This window comes from Rhinopithecus roxellana, chromosome 22 (assembly GCF_007565055.1).
Source record: "Rhinopithecus roxellana isolate Shanxi Qingling chromosome 22, ASM756505v1, whole genome shotgun sequence".
Lineage (NCBI taxonomy): Eukaryota > Metazoa > Chordata > Mammalia > Primates > Cercopithecidae > Rhinopithecus > Rhinopithecus roxellana.
In genome coordinates this window covers 7,649,789-7,675,414 of record NC_044570.1, presented here as the reverse complement: position 1 = coordinate 7,675,414, position 25,626 = coordinate 7,649,789, and the positions used below count along the sequence as shown (strand labels likewise).

Here is a 25,626-nt window from a genome sequence, read left to right as displayed (position 1 = left end):
CATGTGTGTGTCTCAGTCTCTCTCTTGAAATATCTTAGTATTTTCAGCCTACAGTTGACCAGTGATAACGAAAACCACATGTTGTAGGCTGTTCTTGCATTGCTGCAAAGAAATACCAGAGACTGGGTAATTTATATGAAAAAAAAAGAGGTGTGCTGGGCACGGTGACTCACGCCTGTAATCCCAGCACTTTGGGAGGCTGAGGCGGGAGGATCACTTGAGGCCAGGAGTTCAAGACCAGCCTGCTCAACATGGTGAAACCCCGTCTCTACCAAAAATACAAAAAATTAGCCAGGGTCATAGTGGGCACTTGTAATCCCAGCTACTCAGGAGGCTGAGGCAGGAGAATCTCTTGAATCTGGGAGGCGGAGGTTGTAGTGAGCTGAGACCGTACCACTGTACTCCAGCCTGGGTGACAGCAAGACTCCCGTCACAAAAAAAAGAAAAAAAAAGGTGTCATTGGCCCACGGTTCTGCAGGCTGTGGAGAAAACACGGCACCAACATCTGCTCAGCTTCTGGGGGGCCTCAGGAAGCTTCCAGTTATGGTGAAAGATGAAGTGGGGGTGGGCATATCACGCGGGAAAAACAGGAGCAACACGGGGGTGGGGAGAGGTGCCACAACACTAAACCAGCCAGATCTGGCAAGAACTCACTCACTATTGTGAGGACAGACGTAAGCCATGAGGAATCTGCCCCCATGACCCAAACACCTGCCACCAGGCCCACCTCCAGCATTGGGCATGACAATTTGACATGAGATTTGACGGGGACAAATATCCAAACTCTTTAACCACAGAAAGCAAAACCACAGATAAGGGGGCTACTGTGCATTGTGCAGGAAGGCAGTGCCTCGGAGCCGGCTGGGGGAAGGAGCAGGTCTCTCAGCTGCCAGACAGTTTTGGGAGATTACCTGCCATCACTTCTCTCTGTCCCAGAATCACACAAAATGGTCAGCTGTGCCAGGTACCTTGCCCACTTGCCCAATTCTCTCCACCTTTCCTTCTGCCTCCTTCCACATGTGACCACCCCCTTCACCCTCCCATCGTCGCGTCTAAAAGCTTGCTTCACACGTTGCATGACAGCCAGTAAGTCTAGAGACAAGGTGTGAAGGTAAGGACAGCAACTTTATTTTGAAGAACCAGCAAGTCGAGAAGACAGAAGAGTGCCGTCCTAAAAAGCCATCTTAAAAAAAAAAAATTATTATTGTACTTTAAGTTCTGGGATACATGTGCAGAATGTACAGGTTTGTTACACAGGTATACATGTGCCATGGTGGTTTGCTGCACCCATCAACCCATCATCTAGGTTTTAAGCCCCACAGGCATTAGGTATTTGTCCTAATGCTCTCCCTCCCTTTGCCCCCCACCCCACAACAGGCCCCGGTGTGTGATGTTCCCCTCCTTGTGTCCATGGGTTCTCACTGTTCAGCTCCCACTTATGAGTGAGAACATGCAGTGTTTGGTTTTCTGTTCCCGTGTGAGTTTGCTGAGAATGATGGTTTCCAGCTTCATCCATGTCCCTGCAAAGGACATGAACTCATTCTTTTTTATGGCTGCATAGTATTCCATGGTGTCTACGTGCCACATTTTCTTTATCCAGTCTGTCACTGATGGGCATTTGGGTTGAAAGAACCATCTTAATAGAATTTTAGGCTCCTTTTATGCTAGGGGGAGAGGGAGGGTGATAGAGGGCAGGAGGTGGGCATTGACCGTAGACATCTGGGCAGCTGTTATGGTCCGGGGGCCTTGTGGAACTTCCTCGTCCTTGGTCAGGTCACAGTGCTCTTACAAGTCTTTGACATAGCATTGTTCCTTCTGTGTACATCCTCCTGATCCCCTTGGGGGTTATTTTTGGGAAGGGACTATGATCATTCTTGCTTTAGAGTTAAACCATAATCTGAATGCATGATTAGCTTGGCCTATTTGTCGGAATGAGCAAACGCAGGTAGCTTGTGAGGTAAGAAGTGAGACGGAGCGAACAGTGTTAGATTTTTCTCACTATTAGACTCGCATATAGGTTCTTGGCTAAAGAAGCACATGACCAACACATTCTCTCTCTCTCTTTTTTTTTTTTTTTTTTTGAGACAGAGCTTCGCTCTTGTCCCCCAGGCTGGAGTGCAATGACGCGATCTTGGCTCACTGCAAGCTCCGCCTCCCCGGTTCAAGCGATTCTCCTGCCTCAGCCTCCTGAGTAGCTGGGATTACGGGCACCTGCCACCATGCCTAGCTAATTTTTTGTATTTTTAGTAGAGAAAGGGTTTCACTATGTTGACCAGGCTGGACTCGAACCTCTGACCTCAAATGATCCACCCGCTGGCCTCCCAAAGTGCTGGGATTACAGGTGTGAGCCACCACGCCCGCCCCAACACGTTCTCTTGTTAGAGGCATTTGAACCAGAGCAACTCCATCTTGAACAGGAGCTGGATAAAATGAGGCTGAGAGCTGCTGGGCTGCATTCCCAGGAGGTTAGGCATTCTTAGTCACAGAATGAGATAGGAGGTCAGCACAAGACACAGGTCATAAAGACCTTGCTGATAAAACAGGTTGCAGTGAAGAAGCCGGCCAGAACCCACCAAAACCAAGATGGTGACGACAGTGACCTCTGGTCATCCTCACTACTCATTATATCCTAATTCTAATAAATTTACTTCTCAAAGATACTCCCACAAGTGCCATGACAGTTTACAAATGCCATGGCAACATCCAGAAGTTACCATGTATTGTCTAAAAGGGGAGGAACCCTCAGTTGTAGAAACTCCCGTTTCCCAGAAAACTCTTACATTTAGCATATAATATGGTGTTTAGATTATATGCTAAATGCCTTTTGTTTAGCATATGATCAAGAGATAACCATAAGTATACTCAGTCAAGCAGCCCGTGCTTCTGTTCTGTCTGTGGAGTAGCCTTTGTTGTATTCCTTTACTCTTTTTTTTTTTTTTCCCTGAGACAAGATGTCACTCTGTCACCCAGGGTGGAGTCCATTGGCACAATCAGAGTTCACTGCAGCCTCAACCTGTTGAACTTGAGCAGTCCTCCCACCTCGGTCTCCCAAGTAGCTGGGACCACAGGTGCACGCCACCACACCCAGCTAATTTTTGTATTTTTGGTAGAGACGGAGTTTTGTCTTGTTGGCAAGGCTGGTTTCAAACTCTTGGGCTCAAGCATTCCGCCCGTCTCAGCCTCCCAAAGTGTTGGCATTACAGGCATGAGCCACCCTGCCCAGCCCTTTTACTTTCTTAATAAACTTGCTTTCACTCTGTGGACTCATCATGAATTTTTTCTTGCATGAGATCCAAGAACTCTCTTGGGGTTTGAATTGGGACCCCTTTCTAGTAACACTTTGACTCCTCTGTTCAGATGTCATCACTCCCTCCAGCAAACCTGGAGTGTTCAAACTCTTTTCCATCCATCCTTTCCTCTCAAGGCAAAGAGGCAACTTGGCTATTCTCATAGACACACAGATAGGAGATGTAGGAATTCATAGGCAGATGTTAGATCTATTGATAAACAAGATGGCAGCTTGTCTTGCTGCTTAGATATAAAAGATGCCGTTGCTTGCTTGTGAAAAAAAATGAAGCGTGTTCCTGGAGTTCACCAATAATGGCGTGGACTTTATCTCCTTATCAGTATCAGTCAGGGCAAGACGGTCCAACCTCTGCGTGCCAAGACACGCACTCATTTTCCCAATGGCGTTCTCTTATCCCTTGAGCCTGCTTTCCCACCTGCTGTGGTTTGGATCTGTGTTCCCACCCAAATCTCATGTCAAATTGTAATCCCCAATGTTGGAGCTGGGGCCCGGTGGGAGATGGTTGGGTCACGAGGATGGTTTTTCATGAATGGTCTAGCATCCTCTTCTTGGTGCTGTTCTCATGCTAGTGAGTGAGTTCTCACAAGATCAAGTTGTTTAATAGTGTGTGGCACCTCCCTTCTCACTCTCTCTCTTGCTCCTGTTCTAACCATGTAAGATGCACCTGCTTCCCCTTTGCCTTCCACCATAATTGTAATTTTCCTGAGGCTTCCCTAGTCAGGCTTCCTGTCCAGCCTGCAGAACTGTGAACCGATTAAACCTCTTTTCTTGATCAATTACCCAGTCTCAGGTATTTCTTTATAGCAGTGAAAGAAGGCCTGAATACACCACCCATTGAGCAGATTGGAAGTGCAAGAAAACTAGCACATGCCCCCATCCTAGAAGCAGCCTCAGCCAACACATATTGGGAAATGACAGAAAAAGACCCCAGTCTTCCTCACTCCTCGGGTGGGATGACCCTGAGTCTCCAAGCTCTCATTGCAGTCACTGGCTTGATAATATCTACTCTCTGTCTTCCTTCCCTCTCCCCTGCCACCCTCCCCAAACACAAAGGCTTTGTAGTAAAATCGTGGTCTCAAGGTCTGCTTTCACCTCCTTGAAATCTAGACTTTCTGTGCTTCCAGAAAACATGTTGAAACATTACCCGTCAATTAAATTCTGGGAAGCCTGGGTGTATGACAGTTTGAACCGTACAGAGAGACACCATGAAGAGCCTGGAGTTTGGTGAACTTTGTTGAAACCCCTCCTTCACTCTCCTGCTTGAATCCAATCGAGTCCTCCTCATGAGTTCGTTTTCATTTCCTAAATGACATCCATGGAAAAATACTGGGGAGAGAGGAAAGCACAATTTTACATTTGGATCTGACAGGCTCTGAAAGGGAGCTAGAGAACGTAGTTAGCATCCACAAATTATGGAAGAAGGTATTTCCCATCTTCTTAACACACACAGCACTTCTAAGGGGCATGCAAAAACCCCAGTGGTCTTTCAGTGTCCCCCGCATCTTAGCACACAGAAATATTTACATCTCTCCTATCAAGAAACAAATATGCATGCATGCCATTATTTTGGAGATAGAGCGTGAGCACTTTGTTTGCAAGAAACAAATATGCATGCATATCATTTTGGAGATATAGCGTGAGCACTTATATTTTTTACAAGAAACAAATATGCATGCATGTCATTATTTTTGGAGATACAGTGAATGCACTTTTCAGTTACATGCTCAAAATGGTTTGCTAAACTGAAAGTGGTTGTCATTACCCTTAATTTCTGCAAGGAATAAGCAAGTATGTCCTGGTGGCACATTGCTACGAATAAAGCAGACTATGTCAGGGCTACGGGAGTTCTATGGAAAGCATGAGTCACAACATGGTTTTTCCTGTCTCTTGTTCGTGATGCTTATTCATAATGGGAGAGAACAGAATATTGGCTTCATTCATGTCCTTGATTTATGATGGAATCCATAGGAATCTGCCGTCTTGGGCGAATGAGCAATACTTAAAGGAATGTCCTATATGATACCTAGCTATGCCACCACCCAAAATATGACTTAGGAGACCAAGATTGCGATTTTTATTAAAAGCTTGTCAGCAAGCATTGGTGTTAGTGTTCTTTTTGTTTGTTTGTTTTTGTTTTTGACAGAGTCTCACTCTGTCACCCAGGCTGGAGTGCAGTGACATGATTTTGGCTCACTGCACACTGCAACCTCCATCTCCCAGGCTAAACCAATTCTCATGCCCCAGCCTCCCAAGTAGCTGGGAGTACAGGTGTGTGCCACCACACCTGGCTCATTTTTGCATTTTCCTTTTAGTAGAGATGGGGTTTCACCATGTTGGCCAAGCTGGTCTCAAACTCCAGGCCTCAAGTGATCCACCTGCCTTGGCCTCCCAGTGTGTCGGGATTACAGGCATGAGCCACTGCACCTGGCCAGTGTATGTTTGTAAGGTTCACCCACATTGTAGCATGTGTACTTGAAACCTTTTCTGCCTGAATCACATTCCACTGTATGGATATGCCATATTTTGTTAAATCCGTTCATCGGCTGAGGGATGTTTGGGTCACCTCCACTTTTTGGCTATTGTGAGTAGTGCAGCTATCAACATTATGTGTACAAATGTACGAGCTATTGGGTGGACACATGTTCTCATTTTTCTCTTGAGTATATGCCCAGAAGCAGAATTGCTGGCTCATAGGATGATGTGGTTTGGCTGTGTTCCCACCCAAATCTCATCTTGAATTCCCACGTGTTGTGGGAGGTAATTGAATCATGCGGGCAGGTTTTTCCTATGCTGTACTCATGGTAGTGAATAAGTCTCATGAGATCTGATGGTTTTATAAAGGGGCATTTTCCTGCACAAGCTCTCTCTTTGCCTGCCACCATCCATGTAAGATGTGAGTTCCTCCTTGCCTTCCGCCTCCCCAGTCACATAGAACTGTAAGTTCATTAAACCTCTCTTTCTTCTGTTAATTGCCCAATTTTGGATACGTCTTTATCAGCAGTATGAAAACAGACTAATACTTATGGTATGTCTCCGATTAACCTTTTGAGGAAACATCAGACTCTTCCATCTCTGTATCTTTCCAATTTCAATCGAAACGGGCTCAAATCTGACTCTTAGACTCCACTCCCATGGGAAATGTGATCTGGGCTATTATTGCAGTTCCCTGGCCTCCCTAGAGTCTCCTAAGAATTTGGGTCACGCTCCATTTTCAGCCGATTTGAAAACTGGTCCGTCATGGTCTCTGCTCCGAAAAGCTTCATTCTCATCCCACCTTCTGCCCCAGCTTCCAGCAGCCTCCCTTAAAATTCTGGGGATGCAGATATCTGTGCTGAGGCTGAGAAGCCAGGAACCTGGAGACCAGTGTCCCTGGGCAGGTGCAGTAGAACCAGCTGGCCATGCACCAAAATTCCTGTGACCCTGGTACTGTGCTGTCTGCGCTGAGAGCTGGCTGCCTGCTCAGGCATCCCTGGATCTTACACTGGATAACTGGATAAGTAAGAAATAATTATTTAATTGTTAAGCCACAGAAATTCCAGGGCTCATGTGTTACAGCCAGTCATTTCTCATGAACTCATACAGTAGATGGCTTGGATCAACCCCCTCTGATGGGATGCTGCTTCTCTTCTCGGTTGGTGGAAAAACAATTTCCATCAGTTTCTCTCTCTCTCTCTCTCTCTCTCTCTCTCTCCTCTTCGCCATGTTGATCAGGCTGGACTCGAACTCCTGACCTCGTGATCGTCCCACCTCGGCCTCCAAAAGTGCTGGAATGACAGGAGTGAGCCACTGCACCCGGCCTCGGTGAAAACCTCAGAGGCAGGCCGCATATTCCCTGCAGAGCCGGTAGGTGGCGCAGCCAGATAAGCATTAACTAAATCACAGTTCACTCTCCCCATCAGAATCTAGAGGGTAACCCCAAACCTGAGAATTTGGTCAGGTCCCCACGCACACAGGCATCATCATTCTTCAGCGCCGTTATGAAGGGCTCTTCTCCCACCGTTAAAGGAAACTAACACATAGTCTTCCGAAACAGCCAGTCAAAAACTCTGTGATGCAGGAAAGAAAAAAAAAAAGGATGATTACAGAATAAATATTTACATTTCTGCCTGTAACACACTCTGAAGCTTTGGAATAATGAGGACTTGCACACTGCAAATGGGCATCAAAATCTGGCTTTAGACTTGAAAAATGAAGATTTGTGTCAAAGAAAGGGAACATTTCAAACACCACATTTGTGTTTGACCCATATATATATGTATATACGTAATTTTAGCTGGTCTGATATAATATTATTTAATGTTATAATATATAATATAATATATAATAGATTGTAATATATATTATATATAATATAATAGATTATATTATATATTTGTTTGTCTTGAGACAGAGTCTCACTCTGTTGCCCAGGCTGGAGTGTTACGGAGCAATCTGGGCTCACTGCAGTCTCCACCTCCTGGGTTCAATCAATTCTCCTGCCTCAGCCTCCCAAGTAATTAGGACTACAGGCACCCGCTTCCATTCCCTGCTAATTTTTGTATTTTTAGTAGAGATGGGGTTTCACCATGTTGGCCAGGCTGGTCTCGAACTCCTGACTTCAGGTGATCCACCTGCCTCTGCCTCCCAAAGTGCTGGGATTACAGGCATGAGCCACCGCGCCTGGCCAGTATCTTTATACCCGTCTGGAAACAGAACATGTTCCTTCCCTTAATGACACTGAATTATGTCAACAGTTCTCCCCCAAGTAATGCACGGGTTTAAATCACACGGGTGATTTCACCTCGCTGCCCCCACTACTTCATTTGAAAAAGGGATACAGTCATGCCTACGTGAGAGGCAGTGGCTCTATGTAAAAAGTTTTAACACACAGGAACACCATTAAATGGTTAGTGACTAACCTGTATTTCCTGTTTTTGTTTCTTGTTTTTCCCAAATATCCCCACTGGCCTGAATGAGACCTCAGGGTGTCTCATTCTTACTTTATCTTAAAATCGCTCTGATGGTCAAGAAGGTTGACCACATGGGAATTCTTAAATCAAGGCACATGATTGTTATAGACACCGAGGTGGGCGGATCACCTGAGGTCAGGAGTTTGAGACCAGCCTGGCCAATATAGTGAAACCCCATCTCTACTGAAAATACAAAAATTAGCCAGATGTGGTGGCAAGTGCCTGTAATCTCAGCTACTGAGGAGGCCGAGGCAGGAGAATCGCTTGAACCTGGGAAACGGAGGTTGCAGTGACCTGAGATCGCGCCACTGCACTCCAGCCTGGGCAACAGAGCGAGACTCCATCTCAAAAAAACAAAAAAGTTGTTGTCAGATGTCCCAGTGGATAAAACCATGAGATCTTCTTGATATGCCTGTCTTTTTGGAAAGGCATGGGGTTGAGACAGAGGGACAGCTTGTCTTAAAGGAATTAAAGGAGAAGAGTTAAGTTTGTTTGAACTTTTCTTCTCCAACTCAGCGTTTTCGTACAAGCTGTCCCAGGGCAAGTATGTGACAATAATCTACATCTGCTTCCACCCCCCACCCAGGATATTCTCTACTTTTCAGTAGGTTGGAAAGCCATCCTGAATAATGATTATAGAAAGTAATGTGAACTGGCTGGGTGCTGTGGCTCATGTCTATAATCCCAGCACTTTTGGAGACCAAGGCAGGTGGATCACACGAGGTCAGTAGTTCGAGACCAGCCTGGTCAACATGGCAAAACCTCATCTCCACTAAAAATACAAAAATTAGCCAGGCATGATGGCAGGTGCCAGTAATCACAGCTACTTGGGAGGCTGAGGCAGGAGAATCGCTTGAACCTAGGGAGCGGAGGTTGCAGTGAGCCGAGATCGCACCACTGCACTACAGCCTGGGTGACAGAGCGAAACCCCATCTCAACAAACAAACAAACAAACAAAAAACAAGAAAGCAACGTAAACTCTCCTAGACTTAGAGATTTTGCCCCCTTCTCACGATTCAGACACAGACCATCCGTTTTTGTCAGGCAGCTACTCTCCTATCTACATAAAGGGCAAAGCTGTAACATATGGATTGAAGTTGCGTCTTAACACCTCATAATTAAAGATCATTTCAAATGTTAATTGAGAAGCCACAGATTTGCATGCAAATCATAGCAAATCCCAGATTCTGTACATAGTAGCCTGAGAAATAAAATATGATTGCATATAACTTATAAAAAAATTTTAAATCGAGACGATAAATTCAATCAGTACACAGTGTTTTATAGCTTCCAAACACTGTATAAAGAAATTTATCGCCGAGTGTGGTGGCTCATGCTACTAATCCCAATATTTGGGGAGGTCAAGGCAGGAGGATCACTTGAACCCAGAAGTTGGAGATCAGCCCTGGAAACATAGCAAGACCCATCTCTACAAAAAATTAAAAATGAGCTGGGCATAGTGGTGCGCACCTATAGCACCGGCTACTTGGGAGGCTGAGGTGAAAGGTTAGCTTGATCCTGTGAGGTCAAGTCTGCAAGGAACCATGACTGCATCACTACACTCCAGCCTAGGTGACAGAGCAAGACCTTATCTCAAAACACAAACACACAAAAGAGAAAGCAAAAAATGTGTGATAATAATTCAACTTTTTCCAAGTGAAAAGGCCTTTCCTTTCCAAGACACGGAGGCAGGAAAAAATATTAACTTATTGGAGATGTCAGTTGAAACAGCCTACCATATCAAAAAGCAGTGTACAGCCCTTGACAAAACTCCCCTCAAACCAATGCTGAAACCACTAGTCGACAAAGAAATTCAGTTTGATTCGACTTAATTTCAAAATTTTTTAATGTTGCCGGGCACGGTGTGGCTCATGCCTGTAATCTCAGCACTTTGAGATGCTGAGGCAGATCGATCACCCGAGGTCAGAAGTTTGAGACCAGCATGGCCAGCATGGTGAAACCCCGTCTCCACTAAAAATGCAAAACTTAGCCAGGCGTGGTCGTGCCTGTAATCCCAGCTACTCAAGAGGCTGAGGCAGGAGAATCGCTTGAACCTGGAAGGCAGAGATTGCAGTGAGCCGAGATCATGCCACTGCACTCCAGCCTGGGTGACAGAGTAAGACTCCATCTCAAAACAAAAACAACAAAAACAAACCAAAAAAACAAGTTAATTAGAATGCATGGCCAATGTTGTGTTTCCCAACTCTGTTGGTTTTCATATTTTTTCCACAAACTAAATAAAAATGAAAACAAAGCTTAAAGCTAAAAAGCATACCCATTTGGACAGTCTGGAAATATATACTCATTGTTGAAACAACACGATGAGAGGTTGTGCATATTTCTTTGGTCGTTTTTGTCATCTGAATCTATGGCTGACTGGTTCCCGCTCTGCTATTTTAGAAATAAAATGTCCTTTCTTCTGTCATTCCTATTGTTTTGTCACCAACCTGTATTTGCTGGAATGAGGTAGTAAAAAACATACACTAAAGTCTCAACTCCCCATCAGCTCTGCTAACTTCTTACTAGTTTTCACACATACTGAGTTTAATGAATCTGTGTTTTGGAACAAAGCAGTTACCTTAGGAACCTGAGCGATGTTTCTGGCCGGGCGCGGTGGCTCACGCCTGTCATCCCAGCACTTTGGGAGGCCGAGGCGGGTGGATCACAAGGTCGGGAGATCGAGACCATCTTGGCCAACATGGTGAAACCTCGTCTCTACTAAAAATACAAAAATTAGCTGAGTGTGGTGGCACGCGCTTATAATCCCAGCTCCTTGGGAGGCTGAGACAGGAGAGTCGCTTGAACCCAGGAGGCAGAGGTTGCAGTGAGCTAAGATTGTGCCACTGCATTCCAGCCTGGTGACAGAGTGAGAATCTGGCTCAGAAAACAAAACAAAACTAGAGAGATGTTTCCTTGTAAAACCACCCCATTCTAAAAAGCAGGTGGGTGACATCTGCTTCCTTGTAAAGATAACTCTTTGTAGTGTGAGCTCCTCTGTTCACAGATAAAAAATGCTGCACACCTAACATGTTAGTTTAAATTAATAGCATCTACATAAAATCTTAGCTATTTTACACAACACTGCCCTGTATCATCTTTGAAATAATTTGAGCAAATAGTAAAAAGACGTATCCCAAAGACAACACTGGCAGGCTAAAGAAAAGCAGAAACCATGAACTAAGAAAGTAAAATGCTTTTGAACCTCTAAGCAACTCCTGCTACTACAGAAACATCCGTTTTCATCCATTGGGTTTTATCGGTTTTTATCCCTGGCTTTGTGTTTTGCCTAAATTAGCAAATACAGCAAGTCTGTTTATGCCTCGGTTAAGCTGCAGACTTAACCTCACTAAAAATAATAACACATTAGGAAAAACTATCAGAAAAAACAATAACTGTTATTTTGACACATGTCCACATCTCCACCGCAACACAAAGGCACACATAAAGAGGGACTGGACACAAATCCATACCACAAACTTGATTTGGTTTACAAACTTGATTTTGTAACCCAAATCTTTTTCGTTTTTGAGATAGAGTCTCACTCTGTCGCCCAGGCTGGAGTGCCCTGTGCAATCTCAGCTCACTGCAACCTCCGCCTTCCGGGTTCAAGCAATTCTCCTGCCTCAGCATCCCGAGTGAGTGGGACTACAGGCGCATTCCACCACGGCCAGCTAACTTTCGTATTTTTAGTAGAGACGAGGTTTCACCATGTTGGTCAGGCTGGTCTTGAACTCCTGACCACAGGTGACCACTTTGGCCTCCCAAAGTGCTGGGATTACTGGCATGAGCCACCAAGCCCAGCTGCAGCCCAAATCTTGATTTTTGACCCTGATTTGACCCACAGATTTGGAAATGAGAAGTGATTACAGAGTTGGAGCCTTGGAGGGAGAGAGGGTTTCACATGTGAGCAGGGGCATGGAGAAACGGTGGTCAAAATCTTGATTTTAACCAAGATTTTTTCCAAATCTTGATTTTAACCAAGATTTTTTCCAAATCTTGATTTTAACCAAGATTTTTTCCAAATCTTGATTTTAACCAAGATTTTTTCCAAATCTTGATTTTAACCAAGATTTTTTCCAAATCTTGATTTTAACCAAGATTTTTTCCAAATCTTGATTTTAACCAAGATTTTTTCCAAATCTTGATTTTAACCAAGATTTTTTCCAAATCTTGATTTTAACCAAGATTTTTTCCAAATCTTGATTTTAACCAAGATTTTTTCCAAATCTTGATTTTAACCAAGATTTTTTCCAAATCTTGATTTTAACCAAGATTTTTTCCAAATCTTGATTTTAACCAAGATTTTTTCCAAATCTTGATTTTTGACCTTGATTTGTAAACCAAATCAGTTTTTGGCTTTTTGGGTTTTTTTTTTTCTGCTTTTTTGTTTTCTGTTGTTTGAGACAGAGTCTCACTCTGTCGCTCAGGCTGGAGTGTAGTGATGTAATCTTGGCTCACTGCAACCTCTACCTCCTGGGTTCAAGCGATTCTCCTGCTTCAGCCTCCCAAGTAGCTGGGACAACAGGTGCCTGCCACCACACCCAGCTAATTTTTGTGTTTTAATAGAGACAGGGTTTCACCATGTTGGCCAGGTTGGTCTTGAACTGCTGACCTCCAGCAATCCATCCACCTCAGCCTCCCAAAGTGCTGGGATTATAGGTGTGAGGTACCGCACCCGGCCAAATGAGTTTCATATAGCAAATTGTGAAAGCTGGTCACTGGATCACCTGAGTTTGAATTATTCTCAATGTCGATGACCTAACATGCAGATCCAGGAGACAGAGCCAGGACCCAAGATTTCCAGTCCTCCAAAGGAGCCCAGGATTGTAAAGAATTTGGGCAAGTTTCCTCTGGTTAAAAACCAAAAGGCATGTTTCAGCATTCAAAGTGAAACAGAGGAAAAGCACTTATTATTCAATTACTTTAGGCGATTGAGTCAAGCCAGAGATAGACACGGTCCAAAAACTCTTGGGAAAGACGTTCCATCTTCTATATGGAATGCTGGACCTATCCCAAAGTTCTCCAGGGATACCCTGAAGAGTTGTAGCACATTCAAGAGAGTGCACACATTTCTTCAATAAACAGACCCGGAGATAGCTGGAGCAGATTCTGGTCAGCCCATGAGCAGCTCTTACACAGACACTGAGCCAATCAGAAATGATTAAATCCTTCCAATACTTCTAATCACCCAGTAATGAATTGGTCAATGGGGGACTTTCCCTGCCCTCATCTGCCTGCCCCAGGGCTCATGGTTCATCTTGTCCATGAGTTTCTACATGCAACTATGAGCTAAAATAAAAACACACCGGCCCAGGCACTGTGGCTCATGCCTGTGAGCACTTTGGGAGGCCGGGCAGATCACTTGAGGTCAGGAGTTCGAGACTAGCCTGGCCAGCATGGAGAAACCTCATCTCTACTAAAAATACAAAAATTAGTCGGGTGTGGTAGTGGGTGCCTGTAGTCACAGCTACTCGGGAGGCTGAGGCAGGAGAATCACTTGAACCCAGGAGGTAGAGGTTGCAGTGAGCTGAGATATTGCACCACCGCACTCCAGCCTGGGTGACAGAGTGAGACTATGTCTCGAAAACAAAAACAAACAAAGAAAACCCAGATACACAGATTAAAAAGGAGAAGTCCTAATCACTGATAGTAAATCAATAGATTACTGTCCCCGTTAGAAGCTCTGCATCCCAGGACCAAACAACCGCAAAGCCATATATGGAAAGAGCATTTAGTAGTTCACACATCGTGATTTAGGAAGCAACCACGTCTCTGATTCTAAAATAATTCACTCTAGGGAGAGTGGCTGCACTAAAACATTGCCTTCCCACCGGGTTTCGTTCAAGAAGTCACTCAGGGATGAGGAAAATGAAGGCTGTGTACCTGACTGCAGGATTAAGCAGCAGAAACAGCATTTTATTTTTATTTTTATTTTTGAGACAGAGTCTCGCTCTGTTGCCCGGGCTGGAGTGCAGTGGCGCGTTCTTGGCTCACTGCAACCTCCACCTTCTGGGTTCGGCATGTTGGCCAGGCTGATCTCCAACTCCTGACCTCAAATGATTCACCCGCCTCAGCCTCCCAAAGTGCTGGGATTACAGGCGTGAGCCACCGCACCCAGCCACTAGCTTCTAATAACAATAATTCTACTCTCTACTTCTATGAGCTCAACTTTTTTTTAGCTCCCACTTATGAGTGAAAACATGGGGTATTTATCTTTCCATGCCTGACTTTTTTCAGTGAAAATAATGTCTTCCAGTTTCATCTGCATTGTTGCAAATGGGAGAATTTCATTTTTTATGGCCAAATAGTATTCCATGATATATAGATATCACATTTTCTTTATCTAGTCATGTGTTAATGAACATCTTAGCTATTATGAAGAGTGTTGCAATAAACTTGGGGGTGCAGATATCTCTTGGATAGACAGACTTTCTTTTAAGGAATGTGTAAAGTAGTAAGATTACAGAATCATATGGCAGTCCTCATTTGAGTTTTTTGAGAAAATGCCATGTGGTTTTCCATCCTAGCTGCATTCATTTACATTCCCACCAACAGTGTATGAGTTTCCTTTTGTCCCAATCCTCACCAGCATTTTTTACTTTTTGTCTCTTTGATAATAGCGAATCTGACTAGGATGAGTAGGCCACGAGTCTGTCTTTTTTGGGTGAAATTTGTATTCAGATCCTTTGTTTTTGTTTTTTTTTTTTTAAGACAGAGTCTCACTCTGTCCCCCAGGCTTGGCACCGTCTCGACACACTGCAACCTCTGCCTCCCAGGTTCAAGTGATTCTCCTGCCTCAGCCTCCCAAGTAGCTGGGATGACAGGTGCCCACCACCACACTCAGCTAATGTTTTATATTTTTAGTACAGACAGGGTTTTGCCATGTTGGCCAGGCTGGTCTGGAACTCCTGACCTTAGGGGATCCACCTACCTCAGCCTCCCAAAGTGCTGGGATGACAGGCGTGAGCCACCACAGCCCGGCCCCTTTGGTCATTTTTAAATTGGATTACTGTTTTTACTCTTGAATTGTTGGAGATCCTTGTCATTTTAGAGATTCATCCCCTGTCAGATGAGTAATTACTGTCTCCCAAATATTTGTAAATACTTTCTCCTCTTCTGCAGCTTGTCTCTCCACTCAGTTGATTGTTGCCGTTGCTGTGCAGAAGCTTTTCTGGTTTAATATAGACCCATGTATCTATGTTGGGCTGTGGTGCCTGTGCTTTCGAGTGATGGCCCACAAAAGTGTGGCCTGGACCAAGGTCCTGAAGCATTTCCTCTTCTTTTAGCTTTAGTCATCTCATCGTTTGGGGTCTTATATTTCAGTCTTTAATTCATGTGGAGTGTGTTTTTGTATATGGTGAGGGATGGGGGCTAGTTTTATTCTTCTGAGTACAGTACCCAGTTTTTTCTAGCACCGTTTATTGAATAGAGGGTTCTTTTCCCTGTGTACGTTCCTGCTGCTTTTGTCAAAAGTCAGTTGGGTGTAAATCCATGTTTCTTTTCCTGGGATGTCTATTCTGTTCTGTGTCTTCCTACATTAAAAATCACATTCTAGGCCAGGCACAGTGGCTCATGCCTGTCATCCCAGCACCTTGGGAAGCCAAGGTGGGTGGATCACCTGAGGCCAGGAGTTTGAGACCAGCCTGACCAACATGGTGAAAACCTATCTATCTCTATTAAAAATACAAAAAATTAGCTGGACATGGTGGCGGGCTAATCCCAGCTACTCAGGAGGCTGAGGCAGGAGAATCACCTGAACCCGGGAGGCAGAGGTTGCAGTGAGCCAAGATCGTGCCACCACACCCCAGCCTGGGTGACAGAGAAAGACTCTGTCTCCAAAAAAAAAAAAAATCAAATTCTATTTGTGACAAAGGAATCGTGGTGTATTGGCTCTGACACCTGCCTTATACCTTTCCACCTGGATGTTCTTTCTGCTCTTGGCTTCACTGTGGGTGTCCGATAAATCGTACAGACAAAATTAAGTTTAAGCAACTGTCGGAAACTTTGCTGTTTCTTCGCCTGAGGAGTTCCCCTGAGGAATACCAACTCTTCATGTGCAGAGAAGTGGAAGTATAGAAATTCAGTGATCCCTCTTCTCTCAGCCGATGAACAGCTAGAGGCTGGAAACGCAAGTTCCATTGAAAGTTAGAAGCTGCCGCCCTGGAAATGTGCACACTATCATCGCTGCTGTGCGGGGACCTTTTCATGCAGCACACTGACAGTTCACCGTGTGGGCACGTGCATACACACACACACAGGCGCGTGCGCATGCACAGACACACACACACACACACTTGATTTCCTCTTGAAAGTGGCAAGAAGAAGCTGCCTTGCTGCAGGCCCTGCTGGCATGGGTCATGCCATCCACAAAACTCTTCCCTTGCTCCCCACTTTTGCTTGAAAACCTTTCACAGACTGCAGATTCAAGGGAAAGCCATGCCAGCCACCCCGCTATCTACTGGGAGACCCTGAGGTGGGCTCTCCTCTTTGCCCTCCGCAGGAAGAGGGTCTCCTCCCTCCCACCTGTGTCCTCTGGGGGAAGAGCTGTCTCTGGAATGGAAACAGCGGGTAGGAGGGTACAGAGGAGAGGCTGCATCATCCCTTTAGTGCTCGACGAATTCCTTTTCCCCAGACCCGCACAGCCCTCTGATATTGTGGTACATTTTCCTGGCGTCCTTACTCAGCTGCAAATCCATCCTAGACCAGGGCAGGGGAGGCTATTTTTACCTGGGTCAGGTCATATCTTCTCCTTTGTTCCTGTTGATGAAGGTCAGGAACGCCTCACCCTCGGGAGCCAGGACCTCAGACAAAGGCTCTCCGATCCTGAAGCTCTTTCTGTGTCCCCGAACCGCGGGGCATCGGTGCTGGGGTCGCTGCATGCAGGCGTGTAATTTTCCCTCAGCAGTGCGTCACTGCAGGCAAGCCAAGACTTCTACCAGGCATCAGGGACCAGCTCCTGCTCACCGCTGTGAGGGGCCACAGGTAGTGGAGACAAAAATCAGGGCATGAAAGGCCCGAATGGTGTATTTGCTGGGAAACTGGGTGGTCCCGTTCTTCCATGTCATGGATTCCCGGTGCAAGCCCTACACCCCTGTCCAACACCCTCAGCTCCCTCCCTCCCTTAAAGAGAGTATTCAGGATGCCCAGCTGGGGAGGAACTACCTTCTTTCCCAATAATTTGGGCTCCTTCGGCCTTCTGTGCTGTGCCCTGACCTGTTCGTGTCTCCACCAGACATCAGCCCTAAACACAGCTCACACTTCAGGAAAAATGTGTGTACACCCACGTGCCGCAACGCCTGTCTCTCCATTCCCCAGGGCTAAGCCCCAAAGAGTAAGAGACAAACGTGGTGTGGAGGGCTTTCTGTGATGCAAGGGCAGAAACCTGGATTCTTAAACTAAGACGTCTGTGTGCATCGCCCTTTATCACGGGACTGTGAGTCTCACACTAAGACGTCTTCCTCACCCCTTCATCACAGAACCCAGTCTCCCCCTTCCCCTTCTGTCAGCTGTGACCCTGGGCACGGGTGTATGCTTTTTTCCTGTCTGGACCCATCCTGCTTAGTGTCAGCAATGAGTTAGGTGCAACTTGAAACCCCCTTCCCTGTACAAGAGACAGAGAGAGAGGAGGGGCAGCCTCTCTCCATGAGCACCTTCATTCTTTGATGGGAATATCGCAGCTCACCCACACCCGGGTGCAGGGTGAGAGTGAGGGAAAGAGGAAAGAAAGGGACTCCCAAAGAAGGGGTGACATGCAAGACCAGGATGAGAGAGACATCCACCGCTGCGCTGGAGAGAGGGGACTGGGGAAAGCAGAGAGGTGGGAGGGGTGATGGAGAGGCGCGCAGTCGGGGACGCCTGCTCTCCCCGCACCCTCCCCATCTGCAAAGGGAGGCCCCCCGCCCAGCGCCGCAGCCCCTCCCCGCGCGCTCGCCCCCGCGCCTCCCTCCCGCGCCCCCAGCCGCCCGTGGACGGCAGCGCGCTGCTGCCCGCGGGGCTGGCGTTTCCACCTGTCACCGCGGCGCCGCCGCCGCCCCAAGTTTTCGGGGGACTTGCCCGGCGCGCCGCCTTCCTCCTGCTCTCCCCCATGGCCGCCGCCCCCTCTTCCCGGCCGCCCCCCGGGGCCCCCGTGCCCCACGCCCAGCCCCGCGGCCGCCGGGCCCGGTAAGCACCAGCAGCTGGGGTGACCCGGACGGTGGGTGCCCCGCGCGCAGCCGCCTGCACCCGAGCGCGCCGGCCTCCGAGCAGCCACCACTGCCACCACCGCCGCCGCCGAGCAGCCACCCAGGCAGCGTCTGTCCCGGGCACGGAGCATTGCGGATGCGGCGCGGGGCCGGCGCGGGGCTCCGGGCGCGCTCGGGGGTCGTGAGCGCCGCGCCCCGCGCCCCCGCGCGCCCCGCGCCCTCCCGCGCGCCCCGCTGGGGCCATGCAGTCTCTCATCTCTCCGGTGACCAAGGCGATCCTGGTGGCCCTCTTCATCTTCGCCATCCTCCTCATCCTCTATGTGATCCTGTGGTACATCTGCCGCGATGTGGACTGCGACCATGGCATCTGAGCGCCGTGGACCCCCGGGGTCGCCACACAGGGGGCAACCGCAGCGCCAGGGCCATGGGGACTGAGCCGTCCCGCGGTGCCCCCCAGCTCGGCGCCCGCGCCCCCTACTCCGGGCCCCGCCGCCCGCCCTGCACCTCCACCGCCTCCTGGCCTTGACCTTCAGGGACGCACCGGAGAGAGCGGGTGAGTGCGCTCGTGCGGGCGCTTTGGGGGGCCACGGTTGGGGAACCCCAACTTCGGGGAGGGAGCTGAATCCGGACGCGGGACTGAACCCGAGGATTCACGGAGCCCGGGGCTCCCGCATGGGGCACGGGAAGCGGCAGGTGCGCGTGCAGAGGGGTGGGCGCAGGCCCTCCCGTGCCCCCTCCAGGTCCGTCCCACCCACCCCCTGGGCGCCTTGGGTCCGAGGAGCATAGGCGCTCCCGCCTGTGGCCGCCACCGGTGCAGCAGAACGCGGGTTCTCAGGTGGGTCCGCTGCGCTATGGCACAGCAGGCGCTATCAAGTCCCCAGCCCTCTGCTTCGGCGATGGGGATCCTGCACTCAGGTCCCCTGTAACCTCCAGGGACAAACAACGGTGAGCGCGGGGCTAGGAACCGAGCGAGGGTTATCCACGGCCAAGGGACACCTCTAGGGAGCAATGGAAAACAAAATTTAAACCAGGTCGGGAGACTGCTTGCCTTTCTCATACTTCCAAGCGCCCCCAGGGAAGCCGAAGCCTTGAGGGTGGGGGGAGGAGGTGTCCTCCAAAGTCCTCTGGCCCCTGCTCCAGAGGGGAGAGGGACAAATGTGACAAGGATGAGGCTTTGCCCTACACCAAGTGTGCCCGGCAAGTTTGGGACAGTGAAGCAATCTGTGACTTAAATAAATATCTTCTTAGCTAGAAAAATGCCTTCCTTTGAATATTTCTCTGGGAAAAAAATAGATAAATAAAATGGTGAGAAAAAGCACCCGGTTTAAATAGACGGCCGATTGATGCGTGGGGATGGCTTCCTTTGGTAATCAGGGCAGACAGAAGCTGTTTGGGGGCTCACTTCGGATTTGAGGGAGCTTGGCTTGGTGTTATTTATGTTCATGGATTCCTCTCAGATTAACAGTTTCCAGCCACTTACGGGTTAAGGAAACTAAAAATCCTGGGACTTTTTTTTTTTGATCCAGGATAATCTATGGATTGCTTGTCCCAGGAATCTTTGGAAATCCAATGGGACTGCAAATGTCTGATTTGGGATGGTTAGGGTGTGAGTGTGAGTGTGACTGTGTGTGTGTGTCTGTTTGCTGTAGTTAAAATTGGAGTTGACACAGTGAGTGGTTCTGCAGCACCTAACTGATGTCCACAGATGACTGTGTCTGCAAAGGGGGGGGGGGCAGGGGGGCATTAGGGGGAAGAGACACCACTTTCAGAATAACAGATATGCTTTTGAGAAAATGAAAACATTTGCAAAGTCCCCCACATTCTCCATTAAAACCCGTTCTCATGGGACTCTGTGGCTGGGTATGTGTATTACATCTCCCAAGATGCCAAGTTTGTTTCTGGAATTTGTTGCCTCTCCTCGACCTGGCCCCCAACTCCCAGGTCACATACCCAAATGTACGATTTTTACAGCTCAGTCCGAAAAGACTCTCTGACACCAGAACGGACCAATATTTTTGAAGTACTACCTGTGCTCCAGGTATGAAATCAACGGAAAAGAAACATCCTGAAAATCCAAAATGGGACACTTTGCAAATGATTCCCGGCATAGAAGAAAAGGCTACTGGAGATGCACACAAGCACATCCCACCCAGGGGATCCAAAATTATGCCAAGCGTGTGCCCAGTGGGCTAGTCGAATAGAAAAAGGAAGATTTCATCCTAGAAGCCTGTTTCTCAGGTTAGGATTTGGGAAGAAACAGGGTTATAGAGTCAGCCACTAGCGGGGCTTGTCTGGGAACGATATGAAAATCCAGTTGCAGCTGAAACTAGATGTGAGCCGCTAACCAAGCTCACCCTAAACATGATAGCTGAAGTCCTATGCACATCCGATCATTCCTCAGAGCTTGTACATTCTCAGCGTCTCTTGGATTATTTTTTTACATAAAATTTCCATTCCAGTCGAGCACTGTTTACTCAATTTCCCAGAGAATGCCTTCTCATAAATTAGAAACTAGCCATCTACATATTGATTCTGTGAATGATTACATTAAATGTCCTGCTTAATAGTCACTGCCATGTCTGCTGAAAGGCTCATCACCAAATGAGAACAAAACGCAGGGATTCAGAATTCAAATGGCAGGGCGCTCACCAAGTCACCAAGTGAACAGCTAATTAACGCTCTTGGAAAAGAACACTCACTCCCATCACAGAGCCTTGTCTCCTTCCCCCAGATAGACAAGGCTAGAACCAGAAAGAAACCTTTAGACAAAAGGAAATCACAGTAACTCATGTCTATGTAGCCTCCTGTGTAGTCTACAAAAGCCCTTCCCGTGCGGTATTGCTCCAAATCTACGCCACTGTCCTGGGAAGACGCCAGGTCGGTGCTAACATCCCTGTCTCAGGTACACAAACCAAGGCAGGTAGAAGTGCTTTTGCCCAAGGTCATACAGCGAGTCAGTGCAGAGCTGTCACTGGAAGTGACACAGACTGCCACTTGGAGCTTTTGGCTACAGATTGGGGGCCATTTCTTTCCACGCGTGTGCCTCTTCTGTGTGGTCCTGTTTTATGTCCATCAGTGCACACCGACATCCAACAGTTCTCCAAGGGAGTCCTTAGATCATGGTGACCATTTGGGTATTTCTTTTCTTTTTCTTTTTTTTTGAGATGGAGTCTTGCTCTGTCACCCAGGCTGGAGTGCAGTGGTGCAGTCTCGGCTCACTGCAAGCTCTGCCTCCCGGGTTCAAGCGATTCTCCTGCCTCAGCCTCCTGAGTAGCTGGGATGACAGGCACGTGCCACTACGCCTGGCTAATTTTTATATTTTTAGTAGAGATGGGGTTTCACCCGTGTTGGCCAGGCTGCTCTCAAACTCCTAACCTCCTGATCTGCCCGCCTCAGCCTCCCAAAGTGCTTGGGATTCCAGGTGTGAGCTACTGCTTCTGGCCCGTTTGGGTATTTCACACCTAAAGAATATAGGAGTATCAAAACAGCAGCATGATCACTCAGGATGCTTTCCTGGAACCTAGAAAGATAAGCCCTGACTGGAAAAAAGGACGATCTCAATGAAGCCGGGAAGAGCATGATGACACAGAACCCTCTGCGCTATTATCTTAATTTTCTGTGGACAACCCACACATGCAAGGGTGGTTATGATTACTGTCTAAAAGACCTACAGTTTCCTATGAATAACAATTACACCTAATAGTTGCTGAGTCTTTTACTGAACACCAGACCTGGAGTGAAAATAATATTATATACATTGTATTTTACCCTCCTGACAGCAACATGAATATAATTAGTATCCCAATTACACAGAAGGGAAGAATAAGGCTGGAAAAAAAAAAAAAAAAAAGGTTATGTAACTTCCCCAAGAATAAAAGAAAAATCTCAATCATCAGTAACCAAGCTTTTACCAAGGGACCTGTGGCACACATGTGTGTTTATGTTGTGTGTGTGTGTGTGCATGTAAAATCTCACATCCATTGCAGTGGTATTACACAAAAGTTTTAAATGATATTTCTACTTGCAGCTCTCCTTTAGGGTTTAAAATTAATCATCCTCTTTAAAGTTTTTTAAAAATTGATTATGGAATAACTGCTAATTATCTGTTTCTAGACACTGCTCACACAGGTTTCCATTTTTAAAACTTTTTATGTATTTTTTTTTTTTTTTTAAGACAGAGTCTGGCTCTGTCACCCAGGCTGGAGTGCAGTGGTGTGATCGTGGCTCTCTGCAACCTCCACCTTCCAGGCTTAAGGAATTCTCGTGCCTCAGCCTCCTGAGTAGCTTGGACCACAGGCCTGAGCCACCATGCTCAGCTAATTTTTGGACTTTTTAGTAGGGACCTCATTTCATCATGTTGGCCAGGCTGGTTTCAAACTCCTGACCTCAAGTGATCCACCCACCTCGATCTCCCAAAGTGCTGGGATTACAGGCTTTTGATGTATTTTTTGATAAATATTGACAATCAGCTTCTGTACAAGAAGAGTTGAGGGAAGAGGGTAAGTTAGATCTGTAATGAAGCCTGAGATGTAGCAAGACAAAACATCTAGACACCATAATGAGGGACAGTTGATGGCAGTGATGAGAGGGATGTGGTCAACTAGATGAGAGAGAACTTTCTCAAGCTGATCATTAAAGACAGGGTGGGCACGGCGGCTCACGACTGTAATCCTGTCACTTTGGGAGGCTGAGGCGGGCAGATCGCTTGAGGTCAGGAGTTCCAGACCATCCTGGCCAACATGGTGAAACCCCGTTTCTACTAAAAATGCAAAAATCAGCCAAGCACAGTGGCACACATCTGTCATCCCAGCTACTTGGGAGGCTGAGGCAGAAAAATCGCTTGAACCTGGGAGGTGGGGGGTGCAGTGAGCCAAGATTGTGCCACTGCACTCCAGCCTGGGCAACAGAGTGAGACTCCATCTCAGAAAAAAGAAAAGAAAAGAAACAGGCTGCCTCAGAAGTGGTCAGAGGTGTTTGCCTTGTTATGTGTACTTCCCCAAGGGAAGTGTAGCGGGGAGGAGAGATGAAGAAGCAAGTGTTTGGGTCATAGGACTTCACACTCAATAAGAATATTTACATGCCTTCCCAATTTATATCACTGAAAAAAAAAAAAAAAAAAAAAACAAGGTTCTTTTGCAGAAGAAAACATTTTGGCATTCAAGATAAGTGACGCGGGGGACAAATAATTGGGTTGAAAATCTCACTGTTGCTTTCAAAGCTGTTCTCAGTTAATGAAGATGGAGTCTGAGAATGTGGCTCAGGTTATTGAGATGCTCCTTAACGATTCTTCTCCTTTACCCTAAAATTAAGATCCTTTTATATCTCCTCTTCTCAGGCCCTGTTCCACAGATGTTCATATTGGAACTTGCCTGCATTGCAGATGCCTGTTAAAAAAAAAAAAAAAAAAAAAAAAAAAGCAGGGGGAGAGGGGAGGCAGAGGCTGAAAGATAATAGAGAATTGCAAGGTGCCAACAGAGAAGGAAAGACCAGCCTAGCTCTTACATATTAGCTCCATGATACTCCGAGCTCCACAGTGTCAAGCTGAATCCCATTTAGAAGGTGAAGTAGGAAATAGATGTGGATTTGGAGTAGGAGGGGCAGTGCCGAGGCCTGCCTCAGAGAGCTGGGTCCTTTCTTTTCTTTTCTTTTCTTTTCTTTTCTTTTTTTTTTTTTTTTTTTTTTTTTTTTTTTTTTTTTTTTTTTTTTTTTTTTTTTTTTTTGAGACAGAGTCTTGCTCTGTCGCCCAGGCTGGAGTGCAGTGGTGTGATCTCAGCTCACTGCAAGCTCCGCCTCCCAGATTCACGCCATTCTCCTGCCTCAGCCTCCCCAGTAGCTGGGATTACAGGCGCCCGCCACCATGCCCGGCTAATTTTTTTGTATTTTTTTAGTAGAGACGGAGTTTCACCGTGTTAGCCAGGATGGTCTCGATCTCCTGACCTCGTGATCCGCCCGTCTCGGCCTCCCAAAGTGCTGGGATGACAGGCTTGAGCCACGGCCCCCGGCCAAGCGGATGAGGGCTCCTAAGGGGAAGAGGAGGCTGCGTACACTTTCACGCACTTCCCGAGGCAGCGTGTCAGGCCGGGCAGCCGTACAGTGGGAAGAAGAATCTGTAACAGCGCCTCCAAGCAGGAAAACAACACCGTACCATAAGCCAAACCCCTGCTGTGCTTTCTGAGTAATGCCATTTCTAAAAAGATCATGTTTCCATGAGTTATTTTTTCCCCTCTGCCGATTTGGTCTAGCAACATGTAAAGTGTAAATTCAAGGGAAACATGAGTGAAATAGAAAGGGTGACTTTAGAGGTCCCTACAGTCGATGCAGTGCTGGGGTGGGGCGTGCCGACCTAGAGGGGGATATTCCCCCATCTGAGAAGGGTCCCGGCGCCCTGCTGCTGTCTCACAAACCTGAGCGCTTCCTTACCGAAACTGTCCCCAGAGGCAGGATCTTTCAAGAAATGTCGTCCTTGGTCCTTGTCTTGCATCCTTAGCTAGGGAGCCTTCCAGGCAGAGGCAAGGATTTTTTGGAAATACCTAAGCCTCCTTCAGTGCCAAGTCTGGGGGATAACTTTAGAAGCCAATTTAATCAATATGGCTTTTAGCTCAAAATAGCGCCAGCGTAAGGTAAGGTCTAGACAGGCGCTTGGAGGCAATTCTGAAACAGTTCCAAAAATAGTTTGAAGCAAACTGGGCCCTTTGAATGAGTAGCCTGCCTACTGGAGGGAAGGGATCAAACTCACTCGTGTGCAAAACCTCAGGTGCAATTTGTGTTGTAAACTCTCCTCGGTCACCTCCTAACTAGGATTTTTCGGGTGTGTGAGCAAGATGTATACATTTATTGAATACCTACTGTGGATTTACGACAATTTTATGATTTTATTACAGAACCTTTGGATAGGCTGTTATGTTTTCTTCTGGGGAAGGTGAAAACTGTCTGTAATTATGTGCTCTAAAAGCTGTCCATGGCCGGGCGCGGTGTCTCACGCCTGCAATCCCAGCACTTCGGGAGGGCCAGGCTGGCAGATCACTTGAGGTCAGGAGTTCGAGACCAGCCTGGCCAACATGGTGAAACCCCCGTCTCTAGCAAGAATACAAAAATTAGCCAGGTGTGGTGGTGCACACCTGTAATCCAAGCTACTTGGGAGGCTGAGGTGGGAGAATCGCTTGAACCCGGGAGGCGGAGGTTGCAATGA

General features: G+C 47.1%; 1 protein-coding gene across 5 annotated transcripts in view; it reads left to right on the top strand.

The window, feature by feature from the left end:
- The window catches only part of LOC115895635 (translation initiation factor IF-2-like), a 46,677-nt gene that overhangs the window by 9,562 nt on the left and 11,489 nt on the right, over nucleotides 1-25,626 (top strand). Inside the window, exons 3-5 of one of the 5 annotated variants that reach the window (XM_030926233.1) lie at nucleotides 7,019-7,150; nucleotides 17,026-17,238; nucleotides 17,572-18,990. In XM_030926233.1, the coding sequence (XP_030782093.1) occupies nucleotides 18,019-18,963 (945 nt within the window). In that variant the 5' untranslated portion in view covers nucleotides 7,019-7,150; nucleotides 17,026-17,238; nucleotides 17,572-18,018 and the 3' untranslated portion in view covers nucleotides 18,964-18,990. Of the gene's footprint in view, nucleotides 1-7,018; nucleotides 7,151-16,045; nucleotides 18,991-25,626 lie in introns of those variants that run through there. The other 4 variants (XM_030926234.1, XM_030926236.1, XR_004055810.1 and 1 more) reach the window with 4 other exon arrangements.